Raw genomic sequence first — 21,155 nt, 5'->3', positions numbered from 1 at the left:
CAAAATAAATAAAATGTATTGTTTGCTGCAATTGTTTTTCAATAGCCAAACTCCGCCCACCACTTGCATCATTTGAAAGAGCCAATCTGAGTTTGAGTCTTCATTCTCTCGGGGCTCGATTTATCAAGCCCTTCTCCTCCCTATAACTGCAGTCACGATTTATCAAGCAGTGGTCCCTACCCTCTTCTCCACCTCTTAAGAAGGAGAATTTCAATTTCCCCGGTCTCGTCCGATCGGGGAGATTGACAGCTTCTGCCCACGCGTGATTGGCTGTGCGCGGGCAGGGGGCGGGATTGCACACAAGCGCAAAATATCGCTTGTGTGCAATGTTAAATTCCGGCAGCGGATTGCTGGCCGCCAGAGAAGACCTGGGGCCGACAGGGGTGAATATGTACACCCCTGTCCTTACTTGATTGATAAATCAAGCCCTTGGTATCCTTTGTTTAAGAGAAAACCTAGGTAGGCTCATAGGAGAATAAATGTGTTTTTAGCACTGTACGGCAGCAAATTTGCATGCACTGCCTAAACCGTGAACGTTTAATTTGTCCTTTTTACTCAAATGATCTACAAAAGTGGATTAGAACACACTTATAAACTAGACAATACCCTCTATGGTCATTTGGGGGTATTATTAAGTAGAAATGCATTACTTCCACAATGTACAAAGTAGAAATTATAGTAGTAAATGATAAACCATCAATCTAAACACTTTAAAAGCAAATACGTGGCAGTGCTGAAGTCTGTCACTAACAAACTAGTTGCAGTTGATGTGGCTTCACCTGTGTCCTACTCTGAGTTAGTAACACTGGGATCTATGGTAACAACCATAGTAACACAATGCAGCTGATTCCTGCTGGGTCACCAACATTTCCCTTTAGGATTAAACACACTGGGAGGTAGTAATGTTACAATTCTGGCAAACAATACTTTTGCACTCATGACATTTTTTTCTTTAAATATGTTCTCCTTCAGCTGCAAATTCAGAAGCATTCAAATATCTACCTTCATGTAACATGTTAAAAGATGTATATGTATGTATGTATATATATATATATATATATATATATATATATATATATATATATATATATATATATATACAAATAAATATACTTATTAACACGCACACTGTAACAACATTCACAAACTACTTATAACAATTCTGTTCCTATATTTTATCAACGCATCCTTTCGTATTATTAATAAAATAATCATCAATTCTGTACTCAGTGCAAAGATTCTTAACAGCAATTTACTTCTTCTGTATCCTATTATCTCTAATCACTTGATACATGCTACCCTGGAGATAGTTTTATCTAAACAAACAATACAGCCTACTACTAGATGACCATCAACTGTTTTAGAAGCTTCAATAGAAAGCCAAAAACAATACGTTGCATTCATTGTATTCATTGCTGCTGGTATTCGACATGTAATGCTAACTGATTAAAATGAGCTGAAAACGCAAGACAAGCTAAGATTACTGTAATGCTTCTGGAATCTCATAACAATATATTAAAGAGATAAATTACTTATAATACTGAAGGGATAAATAGATACAGCCAACATTAAACTAAAGATGCTGAAATACATTTTAACTAGGCTATTTTCCACAATTCTCTCTTCTCATTTCATTTTTAACTAAAATATAAAATTGCTGTTTTGTTTACTAGCTAATTTAGAATTAGCCACAATTAAAAATATGTTTCCTATACAATATTTAGTAATACTTATATAAACTATCTTTGGAAAGAGTAAATTACGTGTATGTATATTTAGTAACTTTTATAAAATGTATAAACTTTCAATACAGCAGAGTTTCCCTAAAATTAACTTTTGTTTCTAAAGAAAATCTTCATGACAGTTTTAAGCAAAAATAAATAGAGATTGCCTATTTAATGGCAAAACACACTTTGAAAACAAATGTTAAAAAAACATCTTTTTAGGCAGTTTGACAGTTCAATGTGACATAAAACATTGCCCATATATACCTTGTTTATGTGATGTATTCTTCTTTGAGACAAATAACTTAGAAGCTACTTTTAATTGTGTCACATGTCCATCATTATTATCCAAAATACACATAAAAAAATAACATTACTGTCCTGTCTATTCATGTTCCCAAGATTTTTACATTTTCTACCTGAAATCCAGGTCTGTTGTGACGACTCCCTTCACTGCCCTCTGTCTGATCAGTTTCACTGGCATGAAAGTATCTTGGTAGGGTCTCCAGATAGGGCTGATCAATTCCACCTCCCCTTGTCCAAAGCAATTCTGCCAGGTCTCCCAACACTGATCCTTGCGCTAACAGTTGCAGTAAGCCAGTGTTACCACAAGAAGTTAGAATCACAATTCCTCCTATTAACCCTTTCCTGACCAAGGTCTACATTTTGCAGATGACACCTGTCTGCTAGTTGAACCATACATGAGAAAATGATCAGTGGAATAGGAGGTGACAAAGGTGGGTGGGATCCCTAGATTACAGGGTTGACAGTCTGTGAATGTTAGAATAAAGACTGGAGCTCAGGATCAGCAAGCAAGAAAGGGGGAGGGAGAAGATAAATCTTTAGCCGCCTTTCAACTATTAGCCGGCGGGAAGGAAAAACTTGAGGATTGGAAGTGTCAGGAGGTAGAATTATAGAGAGTTAGCAAACAAAATAGAAAATTCAGACTGTCTACACATTATAAAGTTCACTTCTATATTCAGGATCTAAAAATAATTGTACATGTTTTATTTAGTATTTGAAAGACCGATTATGGTACTTTTTAAGTTTAAAATACAGTTGAATGATTTCCATTATGATGTAATATTTATTGAATAAAAGGTTATCTGTGTAAAATTGTCTATCCAAATTTGTTTCTAAACACACTTTTTGGCTTTAAAATATTTGAAATGTTATTGTTTTATATATATATATATATAAATAAATATATATATATATATAACAATTGAATTACTAGGCAGAAGAGAAAATTATGTTACAAGTCCACTCAAAGCATAGAAAAAATCTTTAACTCTTAACAACCCCCTCCAATTTTTATTCTAATATATATATTGGCTATGCAATAATATTTGTGGTTCTATATATTAATCTGCATCTAAAACTTTATTTTGATGTAAAACCTCTTCAGTTTGTACATTAAATAAATTATTTTATCTTGTGTTCAAATAAAAATAAACTGTATTCTTTTGAACAAAAAATTATTTTAGAATAATGTAATGAACACAAACTACAGCTGTGTAAATAATACCTAAAATGTTTTTTCTTTATTAAACAATAATTACTCAAGTTGCAAAAATATTTCTCAATAAGAAATAATTCGATGAGCAGTGTGGAGTGATTGTCATATTAAACATTTGGCATGATTATGCCATCCTCTGGTTTTGATATAATTACTGTGCGTAATTTTATGTTGTTAATTTTTTCTACTCATAATTTTAACAATCATAATTTTTGCTTTCCTTCCTTATATGACCATTTATTGAATTTTAACACATTATACCTATTCAAAATATTTTGATGTCCTAAATAACACATTACATAAAACTATGAAATATATGTGCAAAGTATATAACAAATGACCACTCATTGTTGGATAATTTTGAAACCACTAAAAGGGAAAATGAATTAAATATTCTTATTTGTGGAATATGTATATTTAAGCTAAATAGTTAAAGTGTGTGGGTTATTTATCTGTACCTAAATGACTTATTAATAAATAGATTCCATGTAAATATATAACAATCTCTAAGGTGCATACACATGAACCTATATATATATATATATATATATATATATATATATATATATATATATATATATTATAATAACAACAACTAAGTACAATGTAGAATAAAAAAGTAAATAGTGTGCCTGGAATATTTTAGTCACTTTTAAAATTAACTGTAACCAATGAAAATCTTATAAACAAAAAATCAGATACAAAAAATATATTACCATATATAGATTTTCAAAACTATTTGCTATAATTAATAAAACCTTTAGATAAATCTAAAATATTCTTATGTTTGCAGTTTTTAAAGGTGAAATTGTTTTTCTGGTAAATATTTAAAACCTATACTGAGATTAATAAAAATTAGAACGTATCGAAACAAACCAATCTGATTACAACATTTATAACGCTGAACAAGCAATATGGCGCAAATAGAACAAAACCTTAATTTTTGCAATTTAAATATTTATTATAATAATGAATCTTTTATACAACGAAAATGTATAGATTTAGGTATAAGTTTAAAAAATACATGAACATAAAACATTTTTTATTTAACATGTAATGCATAAAAAGATAATAATCATTATCTAATATATACCTCATACAAATATTGTAGCTGTTGCATTTTCTTACAAATGGATATATCTAGTTAAAGAAAGAAAAAAATATTAGTCAAGGGGGGGGGGGGGTATTAGCCCACTCAATAATAAATATAGAAAAAATGTTGTTTTTTTCACTTAATCTAGGACAGAAACATTCCACTTCTGAATATATGTTTGTGTGTATTATATAATATTTATATCATTTAATGGAATTGGGTTTTTTTTTCACACTGGCTTAGAATAATTAAAAATGTGCAGTTTTGTAGTGATTTCCACACAGAATGATATATATATATATTTATATTTAATTTATGTTATATTATTTTTTAAAGTACTACAAATTATTATAGCAGGTGTAATTTAAACATATTTCTAGTTATTCCCACACTGAGTGATATATATATATATATATATATATATATATATATATATATCATATTGTTATATTATTAAATATTATAACAGAAGTGTGAGATTTTTCTTTTCAGGTAAAGATGGAATAGACACAATTCCCGGGCCATTAACCGCCCGGGTATATTCGCGCTACTAGAGCCGCTCATTCTGTTATGGACGCTGCTGATACCATTTTATCTGTCCCCTACCGTGACAGTTACGCGAAGCCACCTGTTCCTCACACTATAATCCCCGCCCACAAGCTGTCAATGGAATGGAATAAGCCACCGCCCACCGCTGTCATTTATTGTGAATTAGCAATAAGATAGCTAGACACAATTCTGCCCCCCTAACCCCACTGGTCGTCCTCACGTGTCAATTATATAAGAGCCCGCCCCTCAACAGTAGTGTTATTGGTCATTTGAAGTCGCTCCGCCCACTGTGTACAATCACCTAAATCAAGCTCCGCCTCTTTAAAAGTCAGTTACATTTAACGTCCCCTAAATATACATAACCACGCCCCTACCACGAAACGTACTTTATTGCGCGTCCATTTCTTAGCTATGGTCTCACTGGCTTGATACAATTATTCTATATACAAATCGTAACTTATCTGCGGTCTAGTTTCTTGTTCATATAAGCAATAAAGTTGCCCTTCTGCGCTCCAAGTGACGTCATACTCTGCGCATCCCACGTGATCCTGCGCTGCAAACGTGCCCCGCCCCCTGCTTTAATCATGTCAGTGGCTGATTGTTCTGATGTCGTACTGCGGTAGCTGCTCTGATAAAGATGAATTTTTCCGAAGTGTTTAAACTTTCTAACCGGCTGTGCAAGTTCTCACCTAATGGGAAGTATCTGGTGAGTCCCCAGAGTCTGGTGCCCACAGGGTGCCATGCCAACCTCTTGCTGAGTTTGCCAACCATTTGCATGGAGCTGCTAGTGTCTGGCAATCCATTATAAGATTTCTGATTATAGAGAACTGGAGTTTAAGATGATGAATTGACAAATATAGCTGTTACAAGTATAATTGGTTCTAAATTGAGTGTATTTTATTGGCATATTTTCTAAATTCTTTAAAAAAATATAGTTGGTTTTCTTCTTGTTTATTTAGTTGCTTATTATTAGCCATGGGAAGGGGAACCTTGGCACACTTGCCCAATATGGCACACACAAAAACAATATTGGAATAAGGTGCTGAGCTATTGCTATGCTGCTTGTTGCTAATGTCATACTGATTTGTAACAATTATTTTTTTTTATAAGGTTGTTTAAGCAGATGCCTTTATAAAGGTTCACCAGGCATGTATCAGTGTGTGAGTTATTTAACCCCTTAATGACCACAATGTACCCTGTATGTCACTGGTCGTTAAGGTTTTTTTCAGGACATAATAGCACAAGTCTAGCAAGAACACGCTATTAATGCCCTCCCTCCAGCAGGCTTTGTGGAATAGAGCAGTCTCAACGCTGCTGGCTAGACCGCGCTATAAAACAATCAAGTCCCAAAAAAAGGCCAGTGACATACAGGGTACGTCGCTGGTCCTTAAGGGGTTAAATAAATTATTTGAGTGTGTTAAAAGGCGACATTGAAAATGACGGTTTATATAGTTTGTGGGTTTAAACACAAAGTTGCATGTGAATTAGAGCATGTATCCCTTTAATGCTGACATTTAGAGAATAGTTGGGATACGATTGAGGTTTCCAGGGATGGTTCTGTAATTAGACCCTGTGGTACCATGGGACCCAGGCATCATGTGGCAAGGGTGGCACATAATGAGAGCATACTCCAGATAAAAGTGTACCCTGCCCCCTGGTCCAATTTTCCCCTGTGGGGCACATAATGTCATACTTGGACACAATGTATTGAGACCTCTCTATAGGTGTTACATACAGTAGCAGGGCCAGGACACGCTGACAGTGCAGACAGATTCAATGGTGATTCTAGCTTCTGATGAACCCTCACTGGCCACTCTGTGTTGTGTTCATGGTGTTCTGGTATTTGCACAGCTGTGGTTTGACATTTGATAATTTAATAAAGTATTCTTTTATGAGGTTTTTTGGGTATAAAAAAAATAAATCTACCATGAATTTGTAATGCACAATTGGTATACTTCTAATAAGAACAATTTGTTTGGGACTATTTTCATAATTTCAGGTCTTTAAAAAAAAAAACAAAAAAAACCCAGTTTAGAAAACTAAATTCTAATTCAGAACTGGAGCTATTTGTTATGGCTAGTTAAATGATCACTAAATAAAGTAGAATTGCATAATTAACAAGACAATGCAGTGGATTTTTTCTGGCAAATTTTAATTTTTTCAACTATTTTCTGGCTCCTTATGTCATGTGACAGAGATCAACCAATCACAGACTAGTATACATATACCCTGTGAGCTTGTGCACATGCTCAGTAGCAGCTGGTGCCTCAAAGTATGGATATAAAAAGACTGTGCAAAATTTGATAATGAAAGTAAATTGTAAAACGTCTTAAAACTGCATTCTGAATCTGAACCATGAAAGTTTATTTTAAATTTAATGTCCCTTTTTAAAAGGCCAATATAGTCAAACAATTATATCACTAATTTGTTAGAGCATTACATTTTAAGACTAGCAACCCTGCACCTCAGTGTGTTTAACCCCCCTCCCTGACAAAGGGGTTAAACATAAAGTAAAACTGCCGCTTGGGACCCCCAACAGTACTTGTGATCCAGAGCAGCAACTGCCTCTGATCCAATAAGCAGCTCTAGTTGCACATGCTGTGTAACTAGCCATTCTGATTGGATCAGTGGCAGTTTCTGTTAGGGACCTACAGTGCTCTGCTAAATGTAGCCACCAATAAGCAAGTGCTATCCAGGGTGCTGAACCTGAAATGCTCCAGTTCCTAAGCTTTACATTCCTGCTTTCCAAATAAATTTAGGGTTTAGTATCCCTTTAATACACTTCAGACGGTAAAATGGATCATTGGGAGTAAATTAAAGGGGGTGCAATTTTACAGTACAGTGTACCTTTAAAGGGATAGGAAAGTCAAATTTAAACTTGTATGAATCAGAGCATATAGTTTCAAGACTCTTTTAAATTCACTTCTTTTTTCAAATGTGCTATCCCTTGTTGGAAAAAGAATACGCACATATCCTACACTAGTGGGAGCTAGCTGCTAATTGGTGCCTGCACACATTTGTCTCTTGTAATTGGCTAACAAGATTAGTTCATCTACCTGCCAGTAGTGCAATGCTGTTCCTTCAGCAAAGGATAACAAGAGACTAAAGCAAATTTGACAATAGAAGTAATTTGGAAAGTTTTTTTTAAAATCGTATGTTCTATTCAAATCATGAAATACAATTTAGGGTTTCCTGTTACTTTAAGTAAAAAAAGAATCCTGCCAAACTATAAAAATGACACCTATTAAATAATAATCACAATAATAATGTCCTCTTAATGGACTAGTTATGAAGATGCACATTTTTTATTGAATTTCAATTAATTTAGGTTAAAGTTGCAATTTTTCCCAGAAAGAAATAAACTACACTACTGTTAATATAACTGCTTTGCTCTGTCAGCTATATACTATTCATAACTTCTAACCAGGTCCATTTTTCAAAATACTAATCTGAGCAATAATCCATTTATTCTACTGTAGCCATTCACAGAAGAACTCAGCTGATGCCTTTTTGCTCCCTTTCCTTTTTATCTTATTAAAGGGACACTAAACACAAATTGTAAAGTGCATGATTATAAACCTTTTTATATAAGAATAATTTTACAATGAAAACTGCAGCTTTATTTTGTCAAATGAGTATTATGTTTTATGTCTATTCCTTTCACCGATTTCCCTGTCCCCCAGAGCAAAAGAACCCTTGCAAACCAATCACAAACTAGTTTTAAGATATAGCACAATCTCTGTTTGCATATGTGCAGACTGGAGTAGCCTGTCTTCTTGTATTCCCTTAAGGTGGTTTATCACTGACTCAACTTGGTTACTATTGCAAATAATGATTTTCCTATCATGATTGTTGATGCAAATCTGGTAATCCACCTTTTAAAAGCATGTGACACCATAGAAGCTTAGGGAGGGGAAGGAAACGTAAACAAAAGCTCACATACATTGCCTTAAAGTATTAACCCAAGCCTCTCTGGGAGAAATTGAAACACACACATTTTTTTAGGTGTATTTTACAACAAAAGGCTGCAAATAAATAATGAATGTATATTGCAATAATGTTTCACTTGCAATAATGAAACATTTTATGTGTTGTTTAATGGTCCTTTAAACAAAGTACTCTAGTTGCTTTTTGTTGTTGCTTTGGTTCATTATAAGTATCCTAATAACCCAATCTGATCTGTTTTATTCACAGGCATCATGTACTCAGTATAGGTTGGTGATCCGAGATGTTAGCACATTACAGATTCTTCAGCTCTACACCTGCCTAGATCAGATCCAGCACCTAGAGTGGTCCGCAGACTCTATGTTCATCCTGTGTGCTATGTATAAGAGAGGACTTGTACAGGTGAGCTCAGGGGTGGGCTATACAACTGACACTTCCTTTAAAGGGACATATGTTTTAAAAGAAAATACTCTGTGGTAGAGCATTTTATTTTTGAACTGTTACTTACATATAGCAGTGTTTACTTGACCCCTACAAAAGGTTTAACCTTTTAATGTCGTTCTATTCCGTCATAATTACACTGGGCTTTTAGCCGTTATGACGGAATAGAACGTCATAGCTAACGGCTGTCCTGAAGCCTTCTGTGCTTCTAGGACTTGATCGCGGCCTGGAGGGCGTTCCTAGGGTTGTAGGGACGCCCCCCAGATGCGATCCAATAATTGAAATCTCGCGATCGTATGCACAATCGCGTAGTTTCAATTTGTCTACATCGGAACAGGTGTTCCGATGTAGGCACTTTAACCCTGTCACGAAAGGGTTGAATACATAATTAAAATCCTCTCCAGAGAAGCAATGCTCTACTATGACCTAGCAAACACATTTAGTGAGCCAGTGACAAGAGGCATATGTGAATCACTGCCAATCACCAGCTAGCCCCCAGTATTGAATTGCTACTTGTGTGCCTACCTAGGTATGCTTTTCATTAAAGGATACCAAGAAAATGAGGTTAATTTGACAATTGAAGTAAATTGAAGGGTTTCCTAAAACTTGAATACGTTGTCTAAACCACAAAATTTAATTTTGTTATGTCCCTTTATTTATAAGTGCCTTTGTAACAACTTTTAGAACTAAATGTGTCTACACTTGTACCAGATCATATTTTCAGTACACTTAAAGGACCAGTAAATACAGTAGATTTGCATAATCAACAAATGCATGATAAAAAGACAATGCAATAGCACTTAGTCTGAACTTCAGATGAGTAGTAGATTTTTTTTTTTTTTTTCTGAAAATTTTTAAGTTATGTATATTTCCACTTCCCCTGTATCATGTGACACCCATCAGCCAATCACAAATGTTCTGTGAATTCTTGCACATGCTCAGTAGGAGCTGGTGACTCAAAAAGTGTAAATATAAAGACTGTGCACATTTGGAAAGTAGCTTAAATTTGCTGCTCTTTGTGAATCATGAAAGTTTAAATTTGACTTGAGTGTCCCTTTTAAAGGGACATTAAACTGTTAATAAATGTGTAGTTTTAAATATTGATTAAAAGGAAGTGTAAAGTTTAAGTTTTATATAAAGTACTTTTGTTCTTGTAAAGCAATGGGTGTTGCATATAAAATGTGCAAATAATGGCTACATGGAATATAGCAATGTTAAAGGGATATAAAACCCCAAAAATCTCTTTTGTGATTCAGACAAAGCATACAGTTCTAAAACAAGCTTCCAATTTACTTCTATAGTCAAATTTGCTTTGTTCCCATGGTATTCTGTGGTAAAGAGATACCTAGGTAGGCATCTGGAGCTCTACGTGGCAGGAAATACATCTATTGCTTTTGCTAATGGATAAAATTATTGCAAAACTGCTGCCATATAGTGCTCTAGAAAAGGACCGGCTCCTAACCATACATGCCTGCTTTCCAACAAAAGATACCAAGACAACAAAGAAAAAATTATAAAAGGAGTAGATTATAAAGTTGTTTAAAATTGCATGTCTATCTGAATTGTGAAAGAAAACATTTGGGTTTCATATTTTTGTTTTATATCAAGGTTTAAAGTCTCTTTGACATTGCTGTATTTCACACAGCCATCATTTGTACACCGTATATGTCTCTAAATGTCCTTCGCAGAAGAGATTAGCGTAACCTACATTTCAACATGGTAGAACCCAGTACTTTATAGAAACGCAAGAAAATTGAAAAGCCCACATTTTCAGTCAAAATACAGAAAAGGAGACAGAATGTATAATGAAAGTATATGGTAAAAATTTTTTTAACTGCACATAATTAAATATCTAATATTACAATCGGAAAGAAAACTGAAAAACGTAAAAACCGTGTAGCTGTAGTCCTACTCCTAACAGAACCAATATTTGGGCAGAATTTTTTAAAGAAGCATCTTATTTTGTAAGATTATAAAGAATGGTGAAAATAAATAATACATTTTTAACTTCTCAGGGCTATGTTATCGCTAACGTTCACATGTTTGTATACTGTATATTCTGCTAACTGAAATCATTGTACAGTGTATTGCGGAAGAATATCTGTTTTGATTAGGATGGATGATAAGAAAACGCCTATGTAGGTGTCAGCAAATTGCTTTGAAAGGTTCTAGGCAAGTCTGTATATGAGAAAAATAATGTAAATACATTTTAAATGGACATTAAACGCTAGATCCAATGATGCACTTAAAGGGGCAGTGTACAGTATTTTTCTCTCTTCTTTTAAAGGTAAATAAAACACTATTTTTATTTCATGATTCTGATAGAGCATATCATTTTAACAACTTTCCAATTTTACTTCTATTATCAAATTTGCTTCATTCTCTCGGTATCCTTTCTTGAAGAAGCAGCAATGTATTACTGGGAACTGAACACAGGGGTAAACCAATAACAAGAGGCATATTTGTGCAGCCACCAATCAACAGCTAGTTCTCAGCTCCTGAGACTAATTGTATGCTCTGTCTGAATAATGGGTTTCAGAGGTACTCACATTTTTTTTCTATTGTTCTCGAGTGAACAGTGAGAAATAATATAAGGAGGTCTTTGTGTAAATAAATAGACAAATAAGATAATGAAGTCTGCTCTCCCTACAAGCTCAGTTCATTTTATTGGCTTGTGGTTTCAAACAGCTATTTCATATGCAGAAATAAAACCTAAATGATCTACTTGCCATACATTTTATACTCTGCAACTGGTAAAATGAGTCATTGGAAACACCTTGAGGGGAAACCATTTTATTGTTCATTGTCCTCTTAAAGCAAAAATAGAATAATATACAGATGTATTTTTAAATTAGTTGTACAAATATTGAAAACAATAAGTGTAAAGTTTGTACTTATAAAGCAATGGGGACTGCCATGTTGTAACCCAAGTTTTCTTCTCTGCTGAGGCCATTTAGGGACAGTTGTAAATAAGTCACTATAGTGGGTAACCAATGACTGTGTGGAATCTGCACTTCAAACAGGAATAGGGATGCCCACAATTTTCAGCTTTAAATTACAGGGAATATGACCAAATAAGTAATGTAAATATACTGCAAGTTGTTTATGATTTTGTTTTTTACTACACATAATAAAATATTTTATATTACAGTATCAAAATGTTTAATGTCCCTTTAACATAAATGGTTATGTTATTGTAGTGCATCGCTGCTTCAAAATTAAACTTTCAGATGGAGCATGCAATTTTAAGGATTTTCACTTTCCTTTTATTATCAATTGTATGTTCTCTTGGTATCCTTTGTTAAAAAGCATACCCAGGTAGGCTCAGAAGCTGTAGTGCACTGCTGAGCTCTAGCTGGTGATTGGTAGCTACTCACATATGCCTCTAGTCATTGGCTCAGCTAGCTTAGTAGTACATTTCTGCTATGGTACTAATGTTAAAGGGACGGTGTACACCAATTTTCATATAACTGTATGTAATAGACACCACTATAAAGAATACTATGCACAGATATTGATCTACAAATCCAGCATAAAACCTTTTAAAAACTTACTTAGAATCTCCCAGTTTAGCACTGTTGATGAGGTTGGGCTGAGACACCCACTGAAAGGTGCTGGAAAAACAAAATGAGCAGGCACTCCCCTCCCCCAATTCCCTGCATATGAAAAGACAGATTACACAAACAGGAGCAGGAATCTGTAGACTGCTGTCTACATCTGATACTGTGGGGCTTGGCTAGTAGTCTAAAAATCAGCACAATGTTTTATAAAAATAAGCAAAACTATACATTGTTAAAAACACTCCCAGATGGGCTATATAAATGGATCATCTACAAAACATTTATGCAAAGAAATTCTAGTGTACAATGTTCCTTTAACCCTTTTCCATTTTTGCACAGGTGAAACCCATAATTATATGCAAGCAGTAGTGCAATAATAAATATGTAGTTATATTCCTTAAAGGGACATGAAACCCACATTTTTTTTCTTTCATGATTCAGATAAAGCATACCATTTTTAAACATTTTCTTATTATCTAATTTGCTTTATTCTCTTGGTATCTTTTATTTAAATGAGCTAGCTGCTGATTGGTGGCTGCACATATAAGCCTCTTCTCATTGGCTCACCCAATGTGTTCGGCTAACACCAAGTAGTGCGTTGATGCTCCTTCAACAAAAGATGCCAAGAGAATGAAGCAAAAATGATAATAGAAGTAAATTAGAAAGTTGTTTAAAATTGTATTCTCTATCTGAATCCTGGAAAGAAAAAAAGTGTTTCATGTCCCTTTTTTTTAAAGCATTTTTATTTAATTCTTTTATGTTCGCTTAATGTAAAATATGTAATGAAACCTGTATATTTTAAACGTTTCTTTGTGCTGGAGTCATCGTAGGGAGTTGGAAGAGCATTAATTTAAAGGGACAGTCTAGGCCAAAATAAACTTTCATGATTCAGATAGAGCATGTAATTTTAAACAATTTTCCAATTTACTTTTATCACCAATTTTGCTTTGTTCTCTTGGTATTCTTAGTTGAAAGCTTAACCTAGGAGGTTCATATGCTAATTTCTTAGACCTTGAAGCCCACCTCTTTCAAATTGCATTTTAACAGTTTTTCACCACTAGAGGGTGTTAGTTCACATATTTCATATAGATAACACTGTGCTCGTGCACAAGAAGTTATCTGGGAGCAGGCAGTGATTGGCTAGACTGCAAGTCTGTCAAAAGAACTGAAAAAAGGGGCAGTTTGCAGAGGCTTAGATACAAGATAATCACAGAGGTTAAAAGTGTATTATTATAACTGTGTTGGTTATGCAAAACTGGGGAATGGGTAATAAAGGGATTATCTATCTTTTAAAACAATAACAATTCTGGTGTAGACTGTCCCTTTAAGGGATACTAAACCCATTTTTTCTTGATAAAGCAGGCAATTTTAAGCAACTTTTTAAATTACTCCTATTATCAATTTTTCTTCGTTCTCTTGGTATCTTTATTTAAAAGCAGGAATGTAAAGCTTAGGAGCCGACCCATTTTAGGTTCAGCACCCTGGATAGCGCTTGCTTATTGGTGGCTACATTTGGCTAACTAATAAGCAAGTCTAACCCAGGTTATGAATGAAAATGTGCCGGCACCTGAGCTTTACATGCCTGCTTTTTAAATAAAGATAGCAAGAGAACGAATAAAAATTGATAACAGGAATAAATTAGAAAGTTGCTTAAAATTGCTACGCTATCTGAATCATGAAAGAAAACAAATCTGTGTTTAGTATCCCTTTAATGCATCATTCAGTTGTCCCCTGTATAGGGTATAGGATCTTGATGCAGATCTGCTGTGGTCAAAAGATATTCAGTGATTTACTGGTAAATTTCTCTTTAGGTTCTCACTAGTAAATTGGAAAATTTTTCATTGTTTTCTCTGTTCATTTTCCATATTGATGTTAAAATCTGCTTCAATTAAAAGGTAAGTTGTGCATTGTACTATTTGTTGTATATTTGAATACCCCCCTTATCCATTTTACCTGCTGGAGTGTATTAAATTGTTTACAAATAGCACATTTACCTTTATTTTGTCATTTGAAATAGCTGCTTTTGCCTGTTGTAGCCTCAGCTATAACGAAAATATTAATACTGGTTAAAGAAAAGCTACATAAACAAGAAGGTTTAGAAAATGCTTCAAGTGGCGGGGTTGGGCAGAGAGGTACAAAAATGAGTTTTCCATTGTTTTCTTTAAGGGCGCTATCATTAAACTCACCAACAGCGAGAGAAATCGCACTAAATTCTTGAGATTTTTTTTTTTACACCTTATATTGTAATATAGGAGTCTCTCCTTCACATCTAGAACTATCAATAGTGAGATAAACTCAAGCTAAAATTTGTGTTTTTCTAAAATTCTTTAAGGGAGCTCACAGTACTGATAAGACTTAAGATCATCTCACCTGAGTGGAGATCGTCGGGCCCTAAGTATTGGTCTCACTGTGCAGAGAGATAAGGAGGATTTTGTGTAAATATAGAGATAAGCTAATGAGATGTGATCTCCATGCAAGCTCAGCCCATTTTATTGGATTGTGGTTCAATTAGCAGTGACAGCTATTTCATATACAAAAAATAAACAAATGTTTAACTTCTGTAGCTGGTACAAGTCATTGTAAACACTTTACGAGGAAACCAATTTTACAGTGCCATTGTCCCTTTAAGTAAATATGGCAAACAAATGCTGGCCCACCAAAGTATTTGCAGCTGACTATACATGATTCTTGAAAGAAATGTACTTGAATGATAATTTTCTTTTGGAAACAGTTTTCTTTCAAGTGAAGGGACATAAAACACCCAATTTTTATTTCATGATTCAAACAGAGCAAGTGATTTTAAACAACTTTCCAGTTTACTTCTATTGTCAAAATGTCTTCATTTTCTTGGTATCCTTTGTTGAAGGAGCAGTTATGCACAAGGGGCATCTTTGCACAGCCACCAATCAGCAGCTAGCTCCCAGTAATGCATTGCTGCTCCTGAGCATACCTAGGTATCCTATTCAACTAAGGATACCAAGAGAATAAAGTAAGTTAGATAATAGAAGTAAATTAGAAAGTTGTTTAAAATCACATATTCTGTCTGAATAAGAAAATTAAAAATGTTGGGTTTCATGCCCCTTTAACTTTTTTCTTTTTAATAAATGTACCCAGATGATGTTCAGCATTCAAAGTCTTTTGCTACGAATAATTACACATCTTGTATTAGACATCTCAAACTCTTTAATGTCCCTTTAACTTTTTTATTTTTAATAAATGTACCCAGAAGTCTTTTGCTACAAATAATTACACATCTTGTTTTAAAGGAATAGTCAAGTCAAAACTAAACTTTCATGGTTTAGACAGAACCGCAATATTAAGCAACTTTCTAATTTACTCCTATTATCATTTCTTCTTCATTCTCTTTGCATCTTTATTTGAAAAAAAAATAATCAGCAAGCGCTACCCAGGTGCTGAACCAAAAATGGGCCGGCTCCTAAGCTTACATTCAAATAAAGGTACCAAGAGAACGAATAAAAATTGATAACTGGAGTAAATTAGAAAGTTGCTTAAAATTACTGCTCTGTCTAAATCGTGGAAGTTTAATTTTGACTGGACTATCCCTTTAAACATCTCAAACTGTTTAAAGTCCCTTTTACTCGGAAACTGATGGGTTCTCCAGTTTTCCAGACTTTCTATAAAGTATTGGACACTGCCACGTTGAAACCTAGGTTTCTCTTGTCTAATGTCTTCTGCTGGGTTCAATTTAGGGCAGGTAAAGTGTAGAAATATTGGCTGTATGGAATATAACAATGTTGAAAGGATTTTAAACACTTAAATAAAATTACAGTAACATTGATAAATGCCAATTGCACACTTTGTGTCCCTAATTTTTCTTAGGAGAGGATATTAGATGAGGGAAAAACTTAGGTTTCAATATGCGGGTGCTTATTACTTAACAGAAACTAAAGTTCTTTATAGAAATGAAAACTTTACAACTTATATAATAATAATAAAAAAAAAAGACAACTACATATTATTCTCAGACTCATTTTTGCTTTGAATAGAGCCTTTTATCTACCATTTCTTTTAGGTTTTCATGTTTGTCTTAAAGGGACATTCTAGACCAAAACAAACTTTCTTGATTCAGATAGGGCATGTAATTTTAAACAATTTTCCAATTTACTTTTATCACCAATTTTGCTTTGTTCTCTTGGTATTCTTAGTTCAAAGCTTAACCTAGGAGGTTCATATGCTAATTTCTTAGACCTTGAAGGCCACCTCTTTTCAGAATGCATTTTAACAGTTTTTCACCACTAGAGGGTGTTAGTTCACGTATTTCATATAGATAACTTCACGTGCATGAGCACAGTGTTATCTGGGAGCCAGCACAGATTGGCTAAACTGCAAGTCTGTCAAAAGAACTGAAACAAAGGGGCAGTTTGCAGAGTCTTAGATACAAGATAATCACAGAGGTTAAAAGTATGTTATTATAACTGTGTTAGTTATGCAAAACTGGGGAATGGGTAATAAAGGGATTATCTATCTTATAAAACAATAACAATTCTGATGTAGACTGTCCCTTTAACTTGTTTTCATATCATCTACTCTATTCCTATACTTGCTTTTAAATTATATTCTATATCTGAATAACAAAAATAAACTTTGGGTTGCATGTCAGTTTAATAATCAATATCTGCATGAAAATGTTATTTTTGTAATCCTAATAACTGTATAAGTTGTGTTCAACAAGGAGGGGGGTAACAAATTCTTTACACTTTCATTGTTCTAAAACACAAAACAAATGAAATAGAAAGCTGAGACCCCTTGCACTGAGGGGCCTAAATACAGAGAATACTGGTTATATACAAAAGCTGCCTTACTTTTGCAGTGGAATCCAGCGCCAGTCTTTCATTGTTCAAGCTGATGTTCCTCTGGATGTTGTCCGCTCACTGATAAAATCTGTGTTCCTTACCCAGGTCTGGTCTCTGGAGCAGCCGGACTGGCACTGCAAGATTGACGAAGGGTCAGCAGGACTTGTGTCTTCCTGCTGGAGCCCAGATGGTCGTCACATTCTCAACACAACAGAGTTTCATGTAAGCGTGGGATGTTACCTCCTCCACTTCATATCAAATGTTAATGTCTGCACTCCGTTCTCAAAATAAACCCCAGTGGGCTACAAGATATCAGGTTCCCAAGACGGAAGTACAGTACTACTGCTTCACCCCCCTCTTTTTCTATTCTAATTATTCATCTTCTCTGTAACACACATACATGCATGCACACACATACATATATAAATATACATACGCATACGCACACACATACATATATAAATATACATACACACACACACATATATATAAATATACATACACACACGCATATACACACATACACTCACGCATACATATACATTTACACACACACACATATGCATACACACACACATATATAAATATACATACATATACACACATACACTCACACATACATATACATACACATTTACACACACACACACATATATATATATATATATACATATAGATACATGCGCACACACACATATATAAACATACATACATACATACACACACATACACTCACTCACGCATACATATACATACACATTTACACCCACCCACATATATATATATATATATATACACACACACACACACACTTTTCTATATTATTAGTTCAGAAATTATTATTATTCTTTATTTATAAAGCGCCAACAGATTCTGTAGCGCTGAAATCTTAAAAAGAATCTCTAAAGCCAAAATGAAACTCTCATGATTCAGATACAACACACAAATTATAACCCACTTTCTTATTCACTTCCTTTATCTAAATATGCACAATCTTCTCATATGCACACTTTCCGGGGCACCAGCTGCTCCTTTTGCACGCAGTTTACTTTTGAAATTAAAGGGACAGTTTACACCCACTATTTATTCTTTACTTATTGCTACATACAAGACAAGCATTTTTGTACTGGGAGCTGCCATCTTGGAGCTCCGGTATTCTCACAGCCTGTGACAAGTTTTGCACAGTCACAGATCAGTGATATTGCCTTTTTTCTTTAGCTGAATAATGTGCTTCAGGTTAGTGGTCATGATACAAAGCAGGAGCTGTAAATTTTTGCTTTGGCTGCAGTGTTATATTATTGTTTGAGTACTTTTTAAAATATATTTTGTGTAACTGTAAAGCTGTGTAAAAAATGTAAAGCTCACATGATGTATCATGTACACTAGCCTGACATTATACAGCTGCAAAAAAGTGGGCAATGATCTGTGAGTGTGCACAGCTTCTGTCACAGGCTGTGAGAATACCTGAGCTCTAAGATGGCAGCCTCCAGTACAAAATGGCGGAGCTTCAGTATCTGGCACCTTTAAGCTATTAATGGGACAGTCTAGTCAGAATTAAACGTCCATGATAAACCTAGGTAGGCTTATATGCTAATTTCTAAGCCCTTGAATACCACCTCTTATCTCAGTGCATTTTGACAGTTTTTCACAACTAGAGGGCATTAGTTCATGTGTGTCATATAGATAACGTTGTACGCACACCTGTGTAGTTACTTATGAGTAGGCACTGATTTGCTAAAATGCAAGTCTGTCAAAAGAACTGAAATAAGGGGGCAGTCTGCAGAGGCTTAGATACAAGGTATTTACAGAGGTAAAAAGTATATTAACCCCTTAACGACCGAGGACGTACCAGGTATGTCCTACAAAAAACTACCCTTAACGACCAAGGACGGGCCTGGCACCACGCCCTCTGGGGTATGAAGCGCTGGAATCAATTGTGATCGCTTCCAGACGCTTCCAGGGTATTGTAGTGATGCTCGATATTGAGGCATCACTGCAATACCCTTTTTAAACCACCTATGCAGAGAGGGCCACTCAACTGTTCGGTAATATTTTGGGCTACAAGATTATAGGGATATTCTCCTTCCCAACAGGAAGCTGCAAGAGGATCACCCACAGCAGAGCTGTCTATATAGCTCCTCCCCTAACTGCCACTACCAGTCATTCGACCGAAGACAAGCAAGAGAAAGGAGAAACCATAGGGTGCAGTGGTGACTGTAGTTTAAAAATAAAAAAACACCTGCCTTAAAAGGACAGGGCGGGCCGTGGACTGGATACACCACAATAGAAATAAATTTATCAGGTAAGCATAAATTATGTTTTCTCTTGTAAGGTGTATCCAGTCCACGGATCATCCATTACTTGTGGGATACCAATACCAAAGCTATAGGACACGGATGAAGGGAGGGACAAGGCAGGCGCTTAAACGGAAGGCACCACTGCCTGCAAGACCTTTCTCCCAATAATAGCCTCCGAAGAAGCAAAAGTATCAAATTTATAGAACTTTGAAAAATTATGAAGCGAAGACCAAGTCGCCGCCTTACAAATCTGTTCAACAGAAGCCTCATTTTTAAAAGCCCATGTGGAAGCTACCGCTCTAGTAGAATGAGCTGTAATCCTTTCAGGAGGCTGCTGGCCAGCAGTCTCATAAGCTAAGCGTATTATACTCCTTAGCCAAAAAGAAAGAGAGGTTGCTGAAGCCTTTTGGCCTCTCCTCTGTCCAGAGTAGACAACAAACAATGCAGATGTTTGACGAAAATCTTTAGTAGCTTGTAAATTAAACTTTAAAGCACGAACCACGTCAAGATTGTGTAAAAGACGTTCCTTCTTTGAAGAAGGATTAGAACACAGTGACGGTACAACAATCTCCTGATTGATATTTTTATTAGATACCACCTTAGGTAAAAAACCAGGTTTGGTACGTAACACTACCTTATCTGCATGAAAAATGAGATAAGGGGAATCACATTGTAAAGCAGATAACTCTGAAACTCTTCGAGCCGAGGAGATAGCTACTAAAAACAGAACCTTCCAGGATAAGAGCTTAATATCTATGGAATGCAAAGGTTCAAACGGAACCCCTTGAAGAACCTTAAGAACTAAATTTAAGCTCCAAGGTGGAGCAACAGGTTTAAACACAGGCTTGATTCTGACTAAAGCCTGACAAAATGCCTGCACGTCTGGAACCTCAGCCAGACGTTTGTGCAAAAGAATAGACAGAGCAGAGATCTGTCCTTTTAAGGAACTAGCTGACAAACCCTTCTCCAATCCTTCTTGGAGAAAAGATAATATCCTAGGAATCCTGACCTTACTCCATGAGTAACCCTTGGATTAACACCAATGAAGATATTTACACCATATTTTATGATAGATTTTCCTGGTGACAGGCTTTCGCGCCTGTATTAAGGTATCAATGACCGACTCGGAGAAACCACGCTTTGACAAAATCAAGCGCTCAATCTCCAAGCAGTCAGCCGCAGAGAAATTAGATTTGGATGGTTGAAAGGACCC

The 21,155-nt window shown here is 35.1% G+C and overlaps 2 protein-coding genes across 5 annotated transcripts in view; one reads left to right on the top strand and one right to left on the bottom strand.

The window, feature by feature from the left end:
• Positions 1–17,883, bottom strand: part of TP73 (tumor protein p73) — a 286,919-nt gene extending 269,036 nt beyond the window's left edge. For 3 of the 4 annotated variants that reach the window (XM_053690366.1, XM_053690368.1, XM_053690369.1), the window contains exon 1: positions 17,655–17,883. In XM_053690366.1, coding sequence (XP_053546341.1) covers positions 17,655–17,686 — 32 coding nt within the window. In that variant the 5' untranslated portion in view covers positions 17,687–17,883. Of the gene's footprint in view, positions 1–4,336; positions 4,384–17,654 lie in introns of all 4 variants that reach the window. The other variant, XM_053690367.1, reaches the window with a different exon arrangement.
• Positions 5,458–21,155, top strand: part of WRAP73 (WD repeat containing, antisense to TP73) — a gene marked incomplete at its 3' end in the record, with an annotated part of 84,955 nt that continues 69,257 nt past the window's right edge. The window contains 3 exon segments of the mRNA XM_053690370.1: positions 5,458–5,591; positions 9,080–9,232; positions 17,751–17,867. Coding sequence (XP_053546345.1) covers positions 5,523–5,591; positions 9,080–9,232; positions 17,751–17,867 — 339 coding nt within the window.

The sequence above is a fragment of the Bombina bombina genome, chromosome 8, assembly GCF_027579735.1.
Source record: "Bombina bombina isolate aBomBom1 chromosome 8, aBomBom1.pri, whole genome shotgun sequence".
In the NCBI taxonomy this organism is placed as follows: Eukaryota; Metazoa; Chordata; class Amphibia; order Anura; family Bombinatoridae; genus Bombina; species Bombina bombina.
This window is presented reverse-complemented; position numbering and strand designations above follow the sequence as displayed.